General features: G+C 41.2%; 1 protein-coding gene across 4 annotated transcripts in view; it reads right to left on the reverse strand.

Annotated features, from left to right (window-relative positions):
* Nucleotides 1–1197: 1197 nt before the first annotated feature.
* Nucleotides 1198–20838, reverse strand: part of BAG5 (BAG cochaperone 5) — a 250321-nt gene continuing 230680 nt past the window's right edge. For all 4 annotated transcript variants that reach the window (XM_078660252.1, XM_078660249.1, XM_078660250.1 and 1 more), the window contains one exon: nucleotides 1198–3975. In XM_078660252.1, the coding sequence (XP_078516378.1) occupies nucleotides 2586–3944 (1359 nt within the window). In that variant the 5' untranslated portion in view covers nucleotides 3945–3975 and the 3' untranslated portion in view covers nucleotides 1198–2585. The remainder of the gene's footprint in view (nucleotides 3976–20838) is intronic.

Below are 20838 nucleotides of genomic sequence, written 5' to 3' on the forward strand. Positions count from 1 at the left end.
AAGGAACTCTATATTATAAAACAGGAAATATCCTTTTTCTTTCTAGAATTTTGAAAACTAATGTAGAGATAAATACTGCTGAAATAGTACTGGGGTAGATGGTGATACACGACCGACGCACACAAGGGGATTAATATTTGTTGCAATGGCAGTACTTAGAATATGTCTTGCATCAGCCTGGCTTGACCTATACTCACCTACATATCAACAGTGGCAAGCTCGATTGTTAGCAACCTATAGGTTGGAAATTGTATCAGCCTGGCTTGACCTATACTCACCTACATTTCAACAGTGGCAAGCTCGATTGTTAGCAACCTATAGTTTGGAAATTGCTATATACAATCGGAAGGGTCGGAATAAGAAAAAGAAAGGGTTAGAAATTTAGGAGCCCTTAACACAATGGATGGAACATACTGATTAATTAAGGATGTAAATGAGGTCATTATACTTTAATTTGCTCAATTACAATGTTTGTATAATTATATACTTATTCTGATCTATGTTTGTATATTTGTTTAACTATCATGCCTGTCTTAGGGTGGGGTGGGGGGAAGGGTTGTTTCATAATGTAAAAACTCAATAAAGATTGTTTAAAAAAAAAGTTAAAGTCCCTGAACCCAAGTTACAGGCGAGAGCCTATTATGAAAGAGAGGACATTTAACAACCGGTATAGCCAGAGGTAAAAGGACTATAAGGCTATTAGAACATTCCACCCACTAAGGGTAGAAAATATTAGAAATTCAAAAGGGAGAAACTGGAAGACCAACATTGGAATGTTGGAGCTCTGGGCTTATACCAGCCGTTACAAGCCCGGAGCCACCCCATTGTCTTCAGTGGAGCGGTCAACATTCCAATGTTCCAATATAGCCCCTACTAAGGGCTATACCTATTGTTAAAATTCCTGAACCCAAGGTATAGGCTTGAGCAGCAGGTGAGAGCCTAACAAGGGAGAGGGCCTTTAACAACCGGTATAGCCTGAGGCAGAAGGATTATAAGGCGATTAGTACACTCCACCCACTAAGGGTAGTACGATTTAAATTAAAAATGGAAAACATGAAGACAAACATTGGAATGTTGGAGCGGAAGGCTTATACCAGCGATTACGAGCCCGGTGCCACTCCACTGTCTCCAATGGAGCGCTCAACATTCCATCGTTCTAATACTGCATATTAGAAAAATTGTGTTTTGTATATCAGATTGACTGTTGAAACAGAAGATTGTATTTTTATTACAACACTACAACACTACAATAAAAAGAAAACGTGTGGAGCAGTAGACCCTTTAATCACAGGTGATCTAAATCCCACCCAATACAACAATATTGAGGAAAATGAGAGAAATTGATTTGGGAGATCCGAGAGCTAGAGAAGTAAGAAGCTTTAAGTTAAACTTTAACAGCCCTCGAAGTGTTAGTTTGAAAATGGAGGGCATGCTAATTTTCATTTTTAGTGTTTTGGATTTAAAAAAAAAAAAAAAAAAAAGAATTTACACCTTTTGACCTCTGCGCTGCTTGCTACCAGTTGGGTTTAGTTTTCACCTTATTTCTTTTACCTCAAAATATATTAATTTAACGAATTTGCCGAAGCTGGTTATGTTCGGTTTTGCTTCCAGTGATCGAGCTCACTAATAAACAAACCTAATAAGGAGCAACGGACTGGTGTCATCCTTTGCCATTGGTCAATTTAGAGTTTCACGCCTCATTTTTGTTCTACACATTCTTTAAAAAGTCTTTGGTTTTTTATGTACCATATGTCACATTTCTGACAGTTCAACATTACAGAGCACTTACTAATTAAAAAACTTTACATAAGCATTTGCCATATTGTCTACATCAAACTGAAAAATACATTACTATAGTTATGCTATTTCTAACGGTCACTCATTAAAGAAATAAAGAACAAATACCTACATCTGAGACTGCCTTTAATGCAACTGATATACTATTTATGAAAAAACAGTTATACGGTATGCTCTTGCATGATCCTACGTAGTTGTGTTGCAGAGGCTGCGGATATCCATAACAGATGTAAAAAAACATAAAGGTGGAGAGTATGGACAAACTGAAAGTGTCCTTGCTGGAAAAAATATGCCTCAATAGGAAACATTGCTAACTAAAAAGATCATTTGCTCAGATAGTGCCTGGCGCTCTTCATCAACATAGTAGCAAATAAGCAAACAAAAATACTCTATAACTAGTAATCAATTTCCTCTTTCAAAAAATACCCTTTGTTGATTGCATTCATGTGTGGCAACTTTATAGCTGTAGGGTGTATGGGGTAAGACAACTATACAATCACACGCTTTCAAACTGTACAATGAAGGTCTTTTTTTTTTTTAGGGTGAGGCCGATAAAATCTGCTGTGGCCAGCAAGTTAAATTTAATTACTTTCTTTGTTTTCACCTACCCCTTCAGACCCCTCACACGGCCAGGCATTGGTCAAGTGCTAAAGGTGTTAGTATAATTTATCGATGGGAAGTCCGAAACCATTTTACTTCCCTGTGCGTTTACTTAAAGCAACGTCAAAACACAAAAGCGCTACATAAAGTGCACAACACTAGAAAACCCAACAGCATGGCTGCTACTTTCAGTATTCCCATTCATCTGTTTTCATATCGAGATAACTTAGAATGGAGTTTGCAAATTTTACAGCCTGTTTTCTAGCTTGCTTGGACATCTCATCTCCCTGGGAATCCACAGCATCTAAAACCAGAAGCTGCTTGGTTAGGAATTCTTCCAGTCTGGCATAGTCCTTGTCTGCACGTTTTCCATCAAACAGGAGTACTTCCGCCTGCAGCACAGACAGGTCTCCAAGTACAACCCAGACTGCTTTATGTGATGGATGCTCAGTAGTTACCTCCTCAACGTACGTTTGCCTCTTCTCTAGTGCTTCCTTTAAGTCGATATATGTGATGATAGATTGTACTTCCACCACTGCTCTCCTCCTCGCTTCCCGGATACATGGATTCTTTCCTGGACTCACCTCATCCAACTGTGAAATTAGCCCCTGCAAGTCTATTTTGGGTGCAGAGTGGAAATCAGAAATTGAGCCGGTGTATTTAAGAATCTCTGCTTTAATTTGTTTCATTTTGTTTAGAATCTCCTCGATTTTCAGAATCGATTCATTCCGGGTCAGGTCATAAGCACTTGTTGTCTCACCTTCCACCTCTAAATCCAAATGTTTCAACAAGCTGTTGATTTCTTCTACCACTTCTTTTCTGTAATTCCTCACTTCGGTGTGCCCACTGACATCTAAAGAGTCCAAATCTGCAAGCAAGCCAATCAGTACAACAGACAAATGTCTGTATGTTTCACTGTCGTGAACTCCAGCCAAAAGGGAGATCAGGCTACCTCTGGCACGATTAACATCACACATAATGGAATTAATTTTTGAAACCGAAGGATGTGCATCATTGTAGAGCGGAAGAGCCAACATCTGCTTCTTCATGCAACTTTCTAGAATCTCCTGGATAGCAAGGACTCTGATTAAAGTGCGATACCTCGCCTTCCTCAAAAAGATTTTACCCCCAGTTTTCACCTGAACAACTCTTGATACAATTTCCTGAATTCCTTCTTCAAACTCATCAGATACTGAACATGTGCCACCATTGAGAGGGGTGATCTCCCGTTCAACAAGCTGTTGAGCTTCTTTAAATATCTTATTGATTGCAAGCCTGGATGGGTGATTAGCATTTTGTTCCAATTCTTTAAGAAGCAGTTCGGCCTCTTGTGCGGCTCTTTTTCTGGCTTGCTGAACCTCTGCCTTGCCTTCAGTTTCAATAGAGTCTATTTCAAACAAATACTTTGTCAAGGATCGCTCCAGGTTCCTATAATCAGCATCTCCTGGGAGGCCACTGAAGGAGCACACCTGTTGTCCAAAGTCTTTAACCTGCCGTTGGATTTCTTGAAGTCTAGTGATGGAAGGATGTTGGTTACCCATATCCATAGTCTTCTTACATCCACATTTATCAGTCTGTCTAATAAAAAATAAACACAGATATTGTTACATAAACCTGCAACTGTAAACTCAAAATATACACAAAACAAGAATTAAATGCTGTATCTATAATGACTACTAGTTTTATGCAAAAAGAAACTAGGTAGAGTGGAAGATACCTAGGGCTTTGATTTATCACAGGAGATTGCAAACATGTGTCTCACCTGGTCAGTGCCCAGATTTTGTCTAGGTACTTAAGGCAGTATGTACCATCTAAGCATCATATACAATTCACCAATTTGATAAAATGACACCAAGGATATTGGGAGAAACCCCTAAAACATCTGAAGGGGGCGGTTGGTGTACTGTGATCCTTTACTTCAAGACTATCCTTAGGCCATGATAACAACAAGTTATCAAGATCTCATTAGTAGATGCTTCAGTAATAAAAGTAACTTGCACATCTTCCTATTCGGAGATGAAAATGCTTGCGTACCCCACCATTGCCCTCCTATGAGAGGGCCATAACAATATACACAGGGCTCGAAAATTCCACTTGACCGCTCGCATAGTCGAGCTAAATTTAACAAGGTTGAGCTGTTTTTAGGTCCTACTCGCCCTTTCTGGCAAGTAGGAAAACAAACCAACTTTTGTCCTCTGTCTGTGAAAACGGAACAAATGTGACAAGATAAGATTTAAAGGCATTTTTATTGCTCACAAAGTTAATGAGCAATAAAGATGCTTTTAAATCTTGTTATCTTGTCACATTTGCTCCGCTTTCAGAGACGGAGGTCAAATAGTTTGCAGTTAGGTCGAGGACATTTTTTAAGGTACTAGTCCTGCAGGACTAGTACCATTTTTGTGATTTTTCGAGCCCTGATACATTTTGATCTAGCTCATTTTCTAGTTAACAAATGCTGCCTAATAGTGTTATTGAAGACAAGCAGTGCACTGGCACTTATTCACTACTCACATAAGATACTCTTGGAGTCAAGTTTAATACTGAACCATACACAAATTAGATTTTCTTATTTTGGTGTTATGATGCCTGTGATCTACAAATAAGGGGTGGAAATACATCAGCTCCTCCTGCCTTATGTCTTGAGGGCTTTACTGAACACTGCTGGGGTGTAATTTCATTGAAACGTTCTGTACAAAATACAATTTAGATGGGGCATACTCTTTTGGGTGCACTTGAGCACTAACCAGGTTATCACATGATGGATGTAGTACACCCAGATCCTCACTTCTGCAAAAAAATAGCAATGGACTAGGTCACTGTTCTAGCATAGTGAGAAAAGCAGACATTTGAAGTGAGCAGTTTCAGTGTCCTGTGTTCCATATAAGGATGTAATTTCAATCTACAACATGGAAACTACACAGAGTTCCCTTTGTCCTTTTTATCATAGTTTTTCAGTAATACAGCCAGAGGTGCACCACATTAAAAATGTGATCAATAATTATAAGTGAATTATGCAAGTCCACCCGATAACATAAATGGCATAGTAGCCACAGTAGAGAATCCAAAAATAAAAGGACTGGGAGTCATGAGTTAGTTGAAATCCTGCCACAGCAGCGATGATACGTATGGGGATCCCGTGTTCCCAGTGTGCATTAATCAAGAGACTTATCGGCCCCACAACAAGCACTGCATTTGGTGCCATGAAATGATGAATGGAGTGTGCCTCCCAATCTCGAGCGCACAGTAAGAACGATAGGGATATATATCCTACTAGTGGTTGCCAGTAGGTATTTATAGTTCTGGCCTAGCTTATAGTTGGGAAGAGAGTTTTTTGTTGCGCCAATAACTTTGACGTGGTTTAACATATCTTGAAATATTTTCAAAATTAGTATGCCGCTCACTTCATCTCCGGTCTTGAAAGTTGTGTGGTGATCCGTCAAATGGTAGCTGAGAAAAGGGGGGGGGGGGGGGGGGGGGGAGGGGATTCCAAAACGAGTTTCCCCCCAGGCAAATTCTGTAGAGATTTTAGACACAACTAAAGCCCGAACTGCTGAGCGGAAGTACACCAAATTTGGCAGAAAGGTAGCGGTTGGTTCAGTAAGCGACCCTTTTGTGAATTGGTGTAGATCCGTTCAGTAGTTTGAGAGATTAAAAGGAATCCAAATTTGTATATATTGGGGCACGGATCCTCCAAGGATCCCACAATCCCAGTGCTCCATACCGATCGGCTGCTAACGTTTCAACCCGCAAGTGTTGGCAGAAATCTTGGGACTCGGCTTCAGCCGAGCCACACAAAAAAAGTTAAAAAAAAAAAAAAAAAAAAAAGGGTAGGGGGTAGGAATACCCTAACCCTCAACCCATGGCAAAAAAAACACTGGGGGCTTGCAGATATTTATAAAACATGGAGGGGGTGCACGCCCACTTTCCAAGGCTTATTTATATTATACTCAGGGGGGCCTCGCAGACCTCCCCCCGGACCCCACCAACTTTTTTTTTTAAAGGAGGGGGCACACAAACCCCCCATCTTAGGGCTCTCAGAAGCCCTGGACCAAACTCAAATTTACACATGTAGTGGGGCCCCCATCCCGGGCCATATACACTCCTGGGGCCCACCACCTCCCCAAGGAAGGCGCATACAGATCAAAGGAGAGGGGGGCGGAGACCCCTCTCCAGGAGCCATATGGCCCTGAGGACAGCCACCTCCCAGGGTCAGCTCTATGTCCTCAGGTGCCCACTACGGGGGTATAGCAGTTTGCTTTAGCTTGGCAGGAGCCGTGAAAGCTCCCTCCAAGCTAAAGCAAATACTCCGGTTCCAGCGGGCAAAGCTATCAAAGCAATTACGCCCACTGGAAGTGGAGGCTTCATCTATTTTTCTGCCTGCAGACATGTGGGCAATGAAAGAGATGAAACAGATTGCTCTTGCACGGAGGGAGCTGCTTTCCAGCAGTGCCCTCCATGCAGCAGCAATGCCGGGTCCCGCAGGATGCTGGGAGGCAGCTGGGACAGCAGAGGACTCCCGGGGGAAAAGAGAAGAGCCAAAATAAAGGAGCAGAAAGAGGCAGAATAAAGGAGCGAAATGAGTAGAAAGAGGCAAAATAAAGGTCAAAAGTGAGCAGAACAAGCATTTGCAATGCAATAGGTCTCGCATTTACGTACGTTTGAGCTATTGGCATTGTAAATGACAATGCCTTTTTTATGATTTGGTTTTTAAAACATAAATAAAAGGCATTGCCATTTCCAATGCCAATAGCTTAAACCCGCGTAAATGCGCGACCAATTGCATTGCAAATGCTGGTTTGCTAAGCTGCTGGAATTTTATTCTTCTCCTCCCCTATCAATGCCCCTTACGCCCTCGTGAAGCAGGCGCCTCTGGGAAACACTACCCCAGGGATCGCACAGGCATTTTCCTTTTCTAAAAATACAAAGGACGAACATGCAGAGTTGGAAATTTTTGCATTTAGATCACCTACAAATATTACCTTAGGGGAATCCTCCGAAATACTAATGTCAGGGATAAACATGAAGATTGAGCTTACTAGATAATCACACATTTTGCCCGGTGGGATGTAGATGGTTGTACACACAAGCATGGCATGCAGTTGTTGCGCTCATGTTTGATGTAGTCTTGAGCGTAAACCTGGTTTCAGGCTCGTGTCCATTTTCATATAAGGCCGTCATCCGTCACATAATGCATTGGAGGTTGGTGTTAACGGTGGGGCACGTGGAGCTTCATTTGTATTGGGGGGTAACGTACATATATTGTGGGAATGACAGCTGTTATTACTGTCTTGGACTTACCGCTGTCAACACGCAGCGCTGGAAATAAACGTTTGGATGTTTACAATTAACAGACTCTTCATTATTAGTGACAACCTAGATCCTAGAAAGAGGTTAGCTATCAGAAAACAAGTATTAACATTTTCCACCAGGGGGCAGCAGTCTAGTCATAAAATCAGAGTCCGTTCTGTTGGAAACTTCTGTACTATTTGGAAAGTTGTTCCCGCACTACTGAATACGCTAAAATGCCAAAGGACATGAGATTGCCATTTCATATAAACCACAAATAATAAATCAAGCAGTGCAATTTGACAATGCACTACGTTAATGCATGACTTAAAGACTTAATGTAAAAATAAACAAGGAATTTTGCATCAAGCTTGTAATTGAACGATAACATGTAATTGTTGAGTTAACCACAGCTTGGCCGTTTTTTGCTGTGCTGTCTGACAACTTTGGAACAAAAATGAAGATTTTTTAAAGCCCGTACTATCTTTTTTACATATTAAGTGCTTGGTCATTGTACAGAAGGGTGGTGAGGTCCTACAAAGTGTGCTAGGGTGGTAATTAACGTTATTGATGCAGGAGGAGTGAATGTGTTTTTTAAATTTGTACGCACAATTGTCCACCATTTTATGAGCTTTATTGTTAGTTTGATGTGCTTTTTTCTTTATTACTGGATGGATTGCTGAATAATTCGTTTTAATTAAACCTGGCTACAAAATCATTCAATGTACCCATTCCCTCGGTTTTACTTTTTTAGATTTCTTTTACTAAATGCAGTTCTTGGTACACCCGCTCAGATTTAGAGGGGGTGAAACGAGGAAAAAGGCAGAGAGGAAAGGAGAAATACAGAGGGAGTGAAAGAGTGTAAAAGGAAACAAGACCGGCGTAGACATCAGAGAATAATAAAAGACACAGAGGAAGAGAAAGAAAGGAAAGAAGGTGAACAAGCAGTGTATCAAGAGGCTTCCTTTCAAGTCGGGTGGGATGGCGGGGGGGTAGGTTAGGGGAGCGAGCGAGTGGGAGGGAACGAGGGGCGAGCGCTGGGAGGGGGGCTTGGCAAGCATGCCAGCATTCACGAGCAGATGGTCCTGTTTATGACCTGCGGAGCGCGTGAAGTGGCTGGTGGCAAATGGACTCAAAGCGGCCGGTGGCTTTGATGTTCTTGGCTTGCGTTGCTTGGTGGGGGGAGCGGATTTCTGTGCACGCGCATTTCTCATGAACTGCATGCAATCCGGACTGGGTCAAGAGTGTTGTTTCCCCTGTAATAGGTTCAGAGCTATAAAAATAGCTCGACCTAAAAGTGCTGAAAATGAGCAGAACCCTCTCAGGCACGCACGCATCGACTCACAGAACAACTCAGACTCAAGCACCCACTCAAACACTCACGAACCCAGTGATACACTCACGCACTCACACACACCCCCATTGGGACACTCATGCACTCACTCACACACCCACTGATGCATACACTCACTCAGTCTCAAATTTTACAGGTTAGAGTTAGGAAATAACATTTAAAAAATCCTTAGAAATTCGCCTAAGAAATAACAGGTTACAGGGACATTATAGTTAGGCACAGATTTCACATGCATAAAACCTTCAGAATTCTGAAGTTTATAGTTACCCGAGCTAACTATAACTTATGTACCACAATGCACGGCTTATGGCTTCCGCTGAATTTCTATGTTTTTGTGCGTACCCACAATGGTTTTGTAGTTTTGAGCCTAGCTCACATTTTACTTGTATAAAACCAGTGAAAATGAGCAGTTCTAGTTGCCTCAGCTAACTAGAACTTATGCCCCCGCAATGCAATCCTTATGACCTCACATACTACATCACTCATGACATGGTCAGTGACATCACTCACATTTCAAATTACATCACTGATGACATAAGTTGTAGTGTAGTTCCTATATTCCCAATAGGCTCTGCGCATTGCAATAATATAAACAGCAGTGAAGCCGTAGGACTGAGGTTGACTAGGTCTCTACTAACTATATTAGACTTAATTAGTTTTGCCAGCTAGCTCAGAGGTCACTAGAAACTTTCTCGAGTAAACAAGGAGGAGTTTAACTTCCCTGGATAGACAAGAAGGGATTCGCTTCTGACAACCATAAACATGACAACTTTGCTCCCTCAGAATAAAGTGTGTATCTCTAGAGTGGTGTGAAAACAATATACAACTATTTTACTCAGTCAATCGTGCGTACTTAGTTTCACCAGAGTGCAGAGAAATAAAGAGACAGGCGTAATCAATAAAAGGTGTTATTTATTGAGCAGTCTTCTTTCTCATGCAAGAGAAGTGAATTGCCACAATTGCAATACTTATCATAAAGTAAAGTGCGTACAGTAAAAGGAGTATTATGAAATAATACTGTAAAAGCATGGATATGGCTTCTTAGCCATATGATACTTTAACATGGATAAAATATATACATACATAAATACATTGACTAACGTACTCAACTGGTGCTTCTAATCTATGCCTACCCCGGTGTACCTGACCTAAGCCTAATACGTGGAAAGGAGTAAGTAAGTAGCAGTTTAAGTTAAGTTGGTTTTTGCCAAGGAATCTGAATCAAGAATTCTCTTAACCCCTTCCATGCTCATGACCAGGTCAGCTCGTCATGCAGTGCACTGGAGCTGTGCTAATGACGAGCTGACCTTGTCATGAACAATGGGATTTTCAATAATCAGCACCTAGCGGGAATTGCCTTAGCACCAATGTGGTTAAGGGTTTAGTCAGCTCCGTACCTGGGTAATAGAAAGCAGGAGGTCTGGTATCTCTCTCTCAGGACTCGATATCCCAGCAACCCGCGAGGGTGGCTGGAAGCACCGGAGCTGGATTTTCTCGGCTGGAGAAAAAGACAGCATCTTCCTCAGTGCGTCAAAAGGGAGGGGCGGCGTCCGTGGGCTCTCGCATCAGCTGGGCTCTCGGGCAAGTAGGTAGCCGCTCTGCTCCAAACCACCGTGTGTTTGCTTAAGGCAGCGTCGGTATATTTATACCTGAAAGGTGCCGGGTTTGACGTAAGGTCGGACATAAGATGTCACTGAGAACTAACAGTTCTTTCTGGACTCCAGGAGTACTTGTTCAAATCAAAACAAAAGCAGGGGGATTTCCCGGGCTGCTGGAGGCTTGGTTTGTTTAAAGAACGCGTTGTACTTTCTAGGAGTCTAGGGGAGTAGCCTTGCCGTATTTGAACTGCATGGGCTATTACTAAATATGGATATGATTCTTATGCCTTTATAAGGATATTGTTTGGTATAGCTATATAAGGGCAAAAACCCACCCCAAAATACATAAATCGCATTTGAAATGGTATATGGTGAATACACGAAAATGAGTATTGGTACTGTACTTTTTTCAAGCAGTGGTATCATTCAGTTAAGGTGCATATATATATATATCAGCTGAATGAATTGCGAGATTTACACATGAAATGGCTCTGAATACAGAAAAGAAGGTCGAGACCATTCCATCACATATTTATACAAAATGTTGTACATGTGCTAGAGGCTGAGGTAAAATATTGTCTCTAGAGTTCCTAAAAATAGAAGCTCTGTTCGCTAAGAATAGTTCTACTTTAAGCAGAGTACTTTGTGCCAAAAAAAAAGTAAATATTTTGGAAGTGAAAAAAAATAATTTCGCTTTCAGGGGGAAAAAAACAGTTCCAAATGTTTTCAGTAACTTTTGTTTATCAAAGCTGAAGGCCGAATTCAGAGTTCAGGGAACGCTGTGTGCTCGTTTGTTTAAAAAGTTATTCCCGTTGTTCAGGGGAGAACATCATCTCAGACAGACTCGCAAACAATTGGTCTACAACATCAGGTGAAAGTTCGACCAGGTTTGAAAATGCCAAAACAGTGCATGTGTGAGAATGATTGCTATCATCGATGTCAGGATCAGCAATGCTCACAGAAGGTTGTACCTGCGTGATGTTGCTCTCATCTCGTACTCCACTGCCACATACTCGTAGTGATGAAGTCTCAACGAATGCCGTCATCAGAATAGGTAGCCGCTGGGGACAACACGATGCATGAGCCGTTACAGGACCTAGCAAGGTATCTGTATCCATTGGTACTGCTGATGGTAGTGTAAGACAGACGTCCAACACGCATTCTTCTCCGCATAGCATACATCGAAGCACAGGTAAGATGCAATTTTGCCAGATTGGGCTGAATGAAAGAAACCAGGTCATATTCTGATCTCTTAGCAGGGCTAATCCAAGGACTTTAGTTATGCGGTCCCGGTAGCGTATTACTAGGATCGATTCTTCCATCGTTGCTGGAGTCGTGTCTGCGGCTTGGCTTGCCATATCGGAGCAGAAGGATCAAAAATAAAATTCCTGCCACGAGTCCCAAAAGTAGAGGTAGGCCGCCAAAGACCGAATGGACAAAATTAGGAAAGATGCCCTGAACTGTTTCAAAGGGTGTTAACAATCCCGAAAAAATTGTCTTAAATACATGTGCGATGCCACTGGTATCTGACATGTTTAAGATTTGGCTTAACATTTCTACGAAATGCACGGGGCAATTTGTTGATAATAGGGAATGTATCTCTGCTGCTGTCCTGGCAACTTGCAGATCATACGTCTCTTTGGACGAGGTCAAAGGCACAGTTGTCTGTAAAAGAATAGACTTCATTCTGCTTAAAGTATCAATTCGAATAGAAGAGATATTCAAATAAAGCCATATTGCCGCCTCCATGTCTGGAGTGCTGTTTGGATACAATACTTGCATACAGCAAGTGACCATGGAACTAACGCTCACGAGATAGGCTTTTCCTGGCACCATGCCGCAACAGCTGTGGTCATTTATTAGAACGTAACTGCCGTTGGAAAGCGGTCGGAAATATGGCTCTATCTGAGTCATAGGAGTGCCGTGCAGGTGACATGAAAGGTTATTTGAAGACCCTTCGCAGACTCCTTGTAAGTTAATACCATGACACAGGAGTGTACCACTTAGTGATTTTTTACAATTATTACCACTAAGAAAAATCTCTTTTTTCTTTTCACTATAACATTTGTGTGTATACGGTAATTTCCATGTTGACTTGATGTATCCTTTATTCAACCTTTCATACAGGCCTGCTGGTATATACTCCTGGCGTTATTTAAACTGGAAAGTTGTTATCGGAATTGTAATAATTCCGTGAATTATCCATTCAATGACAGGTCTTTCTGACATTGTCAATGGTAATCTCTCAAGTTTTTCAATGCTCAGAATCGTATAGTCTGCTCCTTTTTGCGCCAAACTGATTTGTTTATCAGTAAGGTTAAAGATAAAAAATAATGACGTTGTGTTGATTAAACGCCATGGCACGTAGCCTGAACGCAGATTTTGCAACGTCCAGCCTAGCTGTACAATAGAACATAATTGGGACTGACCATGTTGTAACATCAGTAAGTCCTGCTCTATTATATCAATAGCAGATGATACAATGCTGTCCAGTGAATATATTCTGGAGGACAGAGTCGTTAACCCATTGTCCACTACAGAAAGTGATTTTTCCAAATTAATACGATTAATTTCTCGTATTTTTTCAGCTGTTTCAATTTGTGTTACTTTCCAAGCCTCGTTGTAAGCAGCGTATATACCGGCGTATATAAAACGTTTTTGACGCTGTTTGCGTGGTCCCAGTATGAAATCACACAAGTCAGCACAGTCTTTAAGTAAAGTCAAGTGTTGCTTAATTTCAGCCAGTGTGGATTTCTGTAGCCACTCAAGGCATAGTTTCCCTACACTGTATGTTGTAACTATCCCTGGATGTTGTCTCAGGGAGTATCTTGGGTCTGGCCTGGTCATTTTGAACCCCTGTGTTTTGTTCAGGAATCTATCTTGACAGTTATTTGTGTCTGTGGGCCAGATCAACCATTTTTTCCAATCAGGATGTGTTCTGTTTTGGTATAAAATATGGGATACGTCTATTTCCACGTCTGTAGTGCTATTACTATCAGGTATCTGATTCGGAATAGACGGTTTATTTAAGTCTTTAATCTTGGCCAGGCCAAGACAGGTTGTTTGTTGAATGGTGTCATTCAAGAATATTAATTGTTCTGGGATCATGCAGGCTCTAAATAATGCTTCTAAACCTTGGACCTGCCATTCTTTTGTACCCCAGTTGGTTTTTGTTTCAATGTTGTTTTTCCAAAATTCAAAACCAAATGTAGCCATTTATAAATCAATTTAGTATTTGTCAACATTGTTTTCATTCCTGTCTTATTTAACATTTTAAAATAAAACGTTTCTGCATCACTTGTGTCAAAACCTGAGAAGTATGGGAATTTCTCGTAAAATGTTTGAGCTGCTTTTAGCCGGAGTTGCACAATGTTCCCATTGGTTATAACTAAAAACATTTCTAGGCTGTGCAGATTTATGCAAATAGTGATGACCAAAGTGACTATAGCAGTACATTTCTTCATAATTTGATGAACCTTGTAAATAATCATGTTCTGTAAAATTTCCCGGAAGCTTGTTTCCTTTCCAGTGAAGAATTGGCTTGGTAGTTTGGTCTGCCCTGTTCCCATGATGCACTGGGCCAGGGACAGACTAATTTGCATATAGCCAGGTTCTGAACTGGGATGGTGCAGTGAGCTAACAAACGGTGATGGATCAAGCCCTGATCTGTTGACTGGGTAGGAGTGTTCTGATTAACTCAGATACTCTGTCCATCACCACCCCCTTTTTGTAACTGTAAATTTTGCTGACATTACTAAATCTGACATCATATTATTAATATTTTCAAAGTCCCAATCATCAGAGAAAGTACTTGGTTTTACAAAGTCACTTAATGAAACTTTAAACTGGTGTGGATATTTCAAGAGTTCAATAGGGCCATAAATTTCATAATCCGTTTTGTCCCATGCTACCCCACCGGGTATTGGATTGGCTGTGATGTTCACTGATGACATTCTCTTTTCTCGATGTAAGTTGACTTGTGAGGTTTTAGGACTAAGTTGATGTTCTGACTTGCTGTGTCCATTGTACTATATGTTCCATCAATGAATTTTCCCAAACATAGAACCATGATGAGCCAAAGCAGGAGGAACAGTACACCTAACACAATCCAAAATTCAATCCATGGAGAAATCAGATAGGTTTCTTTGTGTTGATGAAAGAGTTCAGTTACTTTGTCTTTGAAAGTTTTTGTTGCTGGCGTTTCTTCATGTTCACTTGGATCATCAGAAAAGTCATCGAAATTGATGAAGTAGCCAGATGCAGTTCTGTCAATTGTTGGAATTGCTTCCGGATTTTCATTTGCTTTTTGATTTTTATTTGTTTCACCAGCATAGTCTGAGGCTACATCGTTGTAGACAGGTGTTTCTTGACGAACTGTTGCAATTTGGGTTTCAAGAGGCACAAGTTCCATGGCTTTGTTGCATAGTCCTTTTTTATTCACTGCAGGTTTATCAAATGTGATTAGTCTCTCAGTTTGAACCTCTTGGATTGTAGCAAATGTTGGTATTCTGCTATTTCTTGGGATTCCACTGGGCCTACTACTTGTTATCGGCCACATGATTGTGGTTTTACCAGGTCGATGGATGCAACTCGGTTCTCCTTTTTACCAGCAAGGGGCGGTAGTACAACTGATCTTATTCCGCTGACAGCTAAGACAGGTACTGCTTTTCTGTAAGAAGGCCCAAATTCCTTCTTCACCGCGATCTTCTCTCTGACCAGATCCCCAATCTTTGGAATCCAGACAGGTCTTGCTGGGACAGGTGGTTTTTCTTCAGTGGCTGTTGGCTGTTGTTTTATTTTTATGTTACTCAGGTTTCGTCTTGTTTCATTTAAGTCCTGTAAAACAGCCAAACGGTCTTTGATATAAAAGCATTTTTCTTTTACCACTGAAGTGTGACTATCAAGATCCTGAATGTGCATTCTAGTACCGAACAATAGTTCATATGGACGGAGACCTTTTAGAGAATTTCTTGGCAGATTATTAAGACTACGTTGGACACTTGTTAAATGTTGGACCCACCCATCACCCGGACCTAATACCCTCGCCGTTATAGATTGCTTTATGTCCCGGTTTTTTCTTTCCACTACCGCATTTCCCTCAGGATGGAATGGACAAGAGTACTGCAATGCAATGCCCATGCTGGCCATGGCCTCCTTGTAAGCCCTAGAGCTAAATGCAGGACCCTGGTCAGAACGTAGCATGCCAATTGCGTATGTGCCGATAAAGACTTGCAAATCTTTTATAACGGTTCTGACGTCAGTCGAGCGCTGGTGTCTGCATTTTAAGTGAATCTAGTCTTAAATATCATGGGGACGCATTTCTGCGTATAGATAGCCTGATGCTCTCTAGAAAAAGGGTCCTGGCAATACTCCGGTCGGTTCACGACTGCGATCTCTGTTGCAGTTTGGACAGCCCATTGCAAATTTGTAATGTTGCAGGCTCATCCCCGGCCACCAGTATTCTGATTGTAATTCTTTCAGAGATTTTAAGATCTCTTGGTGCCTTAGACCTTCACCCATGTGTGCGTCTGCTATTAATAGGACTCTCCTGTTCGTGTTTGGAATTACTCTATCCCCACTCCAGGGATTTGAGCAAAAGGAACGGAGTTTCCATCAATTATGTATGTATTACTGAGTGGATTGTTCAGAGGTAATGCTGCATAGTCGCCTTTTGATGAGGCTAATACCGTTAGCATAGTTTCTCAGTCTATGTAATTTTTAGAACGCTTTTTTTGTGGCTACGGAAGCCGGTTGAGCTGCTTCCGCTGTGGCTCTGAGAGCCAATGAATTCCCTGCAACGTGAACGCCATCACGCTGATGACTCAGTGTATGGATCACGTGAGTCTTTTGTAGTTCTTTCTGTAAAAGAACTACCTGTTCCCAAAGCTTTTTATGCTTTATTGTGGCACCTGTTTCATCTTTGTAATCGTTTTGAACCCAGTTCTGCAAGTCATTATTGTAAGACCTGACGCACAAATGCGAATCGCACACTATTAGTGTGGGGAATTCACGATCGGCATTTCCAAGCTCCATCTTTAAAGATCTTATTTCAGCTCGCTGAGTTGAGCAGTTTGAGTGATTCAGTTTTGGTAATTAATGGTCTGAATTTACCAAAGCGCCAGCGACCTTTAACAATCGCGCACGCTGCGTTGTAGTATTTTTCCTCTACATCGTAATGCTGTGCAAATCTGTCCATGTAGATTACACATGTGTACTGTTCGAGAGGCAGAATTTCGATTGGCAGAGGATATTCTTCTTCATATTCTAGATTTTCTAGTTTTCTCATTTTCGGGTCAAAATAGTACTTCGTCTTCTGCAGCAAGAGAATTTTCCCATTGTATCCATTTTGGATCTAATGCCACAGCAGTCAAATTGCGTGGGCTTGTTAATGCCTCAAGGGCTGATTCTGCTGTTAAAACAGTTATCCTTCTTCCTTGGGCTTGGGCTCTTTCTTTTGCTACAGCAGTTTTAACCGCTATTAGAATTTTTTCAGTAGAACTGAATTTCATTTCAGCTTGTGTGTACAAATGTGATTGGTAAGCTATTGGTACCGTTTCTCCCTCATTAGAGGTTAGGTACGTGAATCCGCATCTTCCTGGGATGACTCGGATTTCAAGGTTGCGTATGTTGTCGCAAGTTTGCAATTTTGTTTTAGTTAACATGTCTGTTTGCAATGATCTTAAAATTTCTGTGTGTTTCTGAGTCCAATGGATTGGTTTGAAATCAGGTTTTATTAATTCATAGAGAGGTTTAACCCTCTCTGCATAATTTAGAATGTATGTGGATTGGTTTGAAATCAGGTTTTATTAATTCATAGAGAGATTTAACCCTCTCTGCATAATTTAGAATGTATGTTCTTCCAAAATTCAGGAAACCTAGTATTGATTGTAAGTTCTTCAGCGTTTTAGGTGCTTGGAGTACAGCGCACTTCTCTAAGAAGTTGTCTGCTAGGCTTTTGCCTTCACTTGATAATTCATATCCTAAAAACAGGACAGTTAGATGGGCAATTCTCGACTTTTTAAAGTTGAATTTGTAACCCTCAGCTGCGAACCCAAGTATTATGGTGTTCACTCTTTTCAAGTGTGTCTCCAGGTCATCATCTGTTAGATAGATGTCATCAACATAAGATAATGCTTCATCATCATATATTTGTAGTAACTCTGTTACTCTTGCTGAGAATAATCCTGGGCTATTCTTGAATCCCTGTGGGAGTCGACAGAAGTGTTTTTGCGACCCCATTATTGAGAAAGCGGTCAAATACCTGCTTTCAGGTGCAATGTTTTGACAAAAGAATCCATTAGAGATGTCTAATGTCGTTTTATATTTTTTGAGCACGATGTTATTCATTAGTGATGCACTGTGTGAGTTTTGTACTGCAAATGTTTTGCAACAGGAGTTTAGGTGTCTGTAGTCCAAAACTAGACGATATGAATCGTCTGGCTTGGAGAAAGGAAACAAAGGATTGTTCATTTGCGAGGTGCATGTTTCAATCACCCCCTAGTATTCAAGTTGATCTAAGATCTCCCTGACTTGCTTTTTAGCTTCTTGTTTAACTGGGTACTGCCTTTGTGCAGTGGGTTGATTCTTTAACTGGATTTTATGGTGAGGAGAGTCCTCATCCCATCCTACATGATTTTTATATAATGCAGGAGCTTGGGCCACTGCCCATTTTTTTGCATATATGGATTTTTTGGGAGTTGAAATATGATTTGAGAAGGCAGGCATAATCATTTCTTCGCCATGAGGGCAGTCCCTGACAAACTCTGGTGGCCAGTCTTTCTCAGCTAACAGGATGTCATAGCCTTTCGAAAGGTTATCCCAAAAGCGACCACTTACTTTCCTAGTCTTGTCCCCCTCTATACGTAATGTTATTTCGTATATTTTATGAGGTTTGCTAACTCTGGTATCTGCAGTTTCCACCTGAATGTATTCATTCGTGTCCACTGTCTCCAGAAGATTCATCAAGATCTTGCGAGCTATTGTCACTTCTGCTGCGCTGTCTAGCATTATCTGGGCCCACTCTCCGTTTTTCAGTTGTGTCCTCAGTATCCTCGGCATGTTTAATTATTTTAATACTGGCTACCTTCTTTCTTGGAAATTGTAATTTTTTACTTTGATGAGCAGGTTCTTTGTCTTTGGACTTGCTCTTCCTTGTGTTCTGACCGTCCTCTTCTTTCCGATTTCTGTGAGGAAATCTGAAAAGATCGAGAGGGACGTGTATCAATATCTTGATATCTATCAGGTTTTCTCAATTTATAACCTCCTCTAAGGTTGTATCTTTTCTCAGAGGAGGGCTCCCTCTGGGGAGACTGGTTTCCTTGGTCCGGAGATCTATCTCTCCGTTGAGGAGACCTTCCTCTGGACTGGAATCGTTTTTCTTTGGGAGTGGATTGTTTATTTCCATCCCAACTCTTTTTTGGAGTGTTTAGATTGTTTTTAATAAATGTTTTTTCAGGATTTTCAAGTTGTTTGGGTTTTACTGGTTTCCCTCCCAAACTATCTCTACCTAGTTCTTCATAGGATTTTTCGATGATTCTGGCAAGTTCAAAAGGTTGGTCTGCTATCTGTTTCTTTCAATCTCTGGCGGATCGCCACAGATGCTGCTTCTCCTTTTATGTTGGCTAATAATATAGCCGAGACCTGCTTGAAATCTTTCAGTAATTTCATACCCAGAGTTAAAGCAGGTTCTGGACCGTATTCATTTTGAATCTGTCCTAGTACGTCTGGTATAACCGTCATGGACGGAACACCATGTGTTTTTGTGTAAATCGAAGCAAAAACTGTGCCCCAAGTGTCACAGTCCTCCACATGTGGTGCGATCCCCATTGGAAGACAGTCAGAATTCTGTGTTTCTCAGTGGGCGTAGTATCAGGAAATACTGCCTCTATTTGAGTGATTTTCTGAGCTAATCAGAATGGAATTTGTTCCCGTTTTGTAGGTACTTTGCCAATGGCTGATTGTATATTTTGTGGTGTGATTTTATTTGTGTTCCCCTGGTGAGGGGTGGTCTCTGGAATTTTTATTGCCGGTTGGACTGTTGAAGTCCTCATGACATATTGGACCAATTGTCTGTGTATTTTAATTAACAGCTTTAGTTGAGCTAAGAGCTCTCGGTCTGACATTTTTTCAATGTCTGGATGTGGTGTATAGCTGGCTAGAACCGGCCATGTTGCTCCTGTTCTACCTAGTGGACCGAGCCTGGTGATGTGTTTTTTATGTTTTAGGGCGCCTTTAAACCAGAGCAGGTGCTCTTGGTAATTTAGAGGGATTTCAACCTCCTCGAAAGGAGTGTATTCATCCGGAGGTTCCTCTATTTTGTAATAGTGGAATTCGTGTGTTACAGCGATTGCTGCTGGAAAGTGTTTCCATGAATAGAATACCTCTGTCTGCCGATACTCATGGGCCTCTACCAGAATATGACTGTACCACCTCGTGACGTCAGTCTGTTTTCTATAAGTTTAATAGTTATAGTTCTTATATTTGCCAGAATGATTATTGCATTCGGGTCATTCTGTTGGAGATTCGTGTCATCTAACAACAGTTGAGACGCTGCAGCATCTCTTTCTTCGTCACAGTCAGGCATTTTACTGACAGAAAGTTTTGTTGCAGATCAAGTTTTAAGGAAACAAAGATTAGGTGCACAATATTTTGGAACACTGTATCCTTCAACGTTGACTAAACCAAAAACTATACATGGGAATCTCTTCCTACTAAGTTCCGGCGGATTTTAACCTTTTACCCACTCCAGACATCTTTTGGAGTATTTACGGGAAAAGGGTTCTGTGTGAAAAAGCACGACTGAGTTACTCTAATGTCTTGCGTTAGATTATCGCCTTATCAAACGTTGGGCGCCATGTAGTGTAGTTCCTATATTCCCAATAGGCTCTGCGCATTAGAATAATATAAACAGCAGTGTAGACGTAGGACTGAGGTTGACTAGGTCTCTACTGACTATATTAGACTTAATTAGTTTTGCCAGCTAGCTCAGAGGTCACTAGAAACGTTCGAGTAAACAAGGAGGAGTTTAACTTCCCTGGATAGACAAGAAGGGATTAGCTTCTGACAACCATAAACAGGACAACTTTGCTCCCTCAGAATAAAGAGTATCTCTAGAGTCATGTGACAACAATAGACAACTATTTTACTCAGTCAATCGTGCGTACTTAGTTTCACCAGAGTGCAGAGAAATAGAGAGACGGGCGT

The sequence above is a fragment of the Lissotriton helveticus genome, chromosome 9 (assembly GCF_964261635.1).
Source record: "Lissotriton helveticus chromosome 9, aLisHel1.1, whole genome shotgun sequence".
NCBI classification, from domain to species: Eukaryota; Metazoa; Chordata; class Amphibia; order Caudata; family Salamandridae; genus Lissotriton; species Lissotriton helveticus.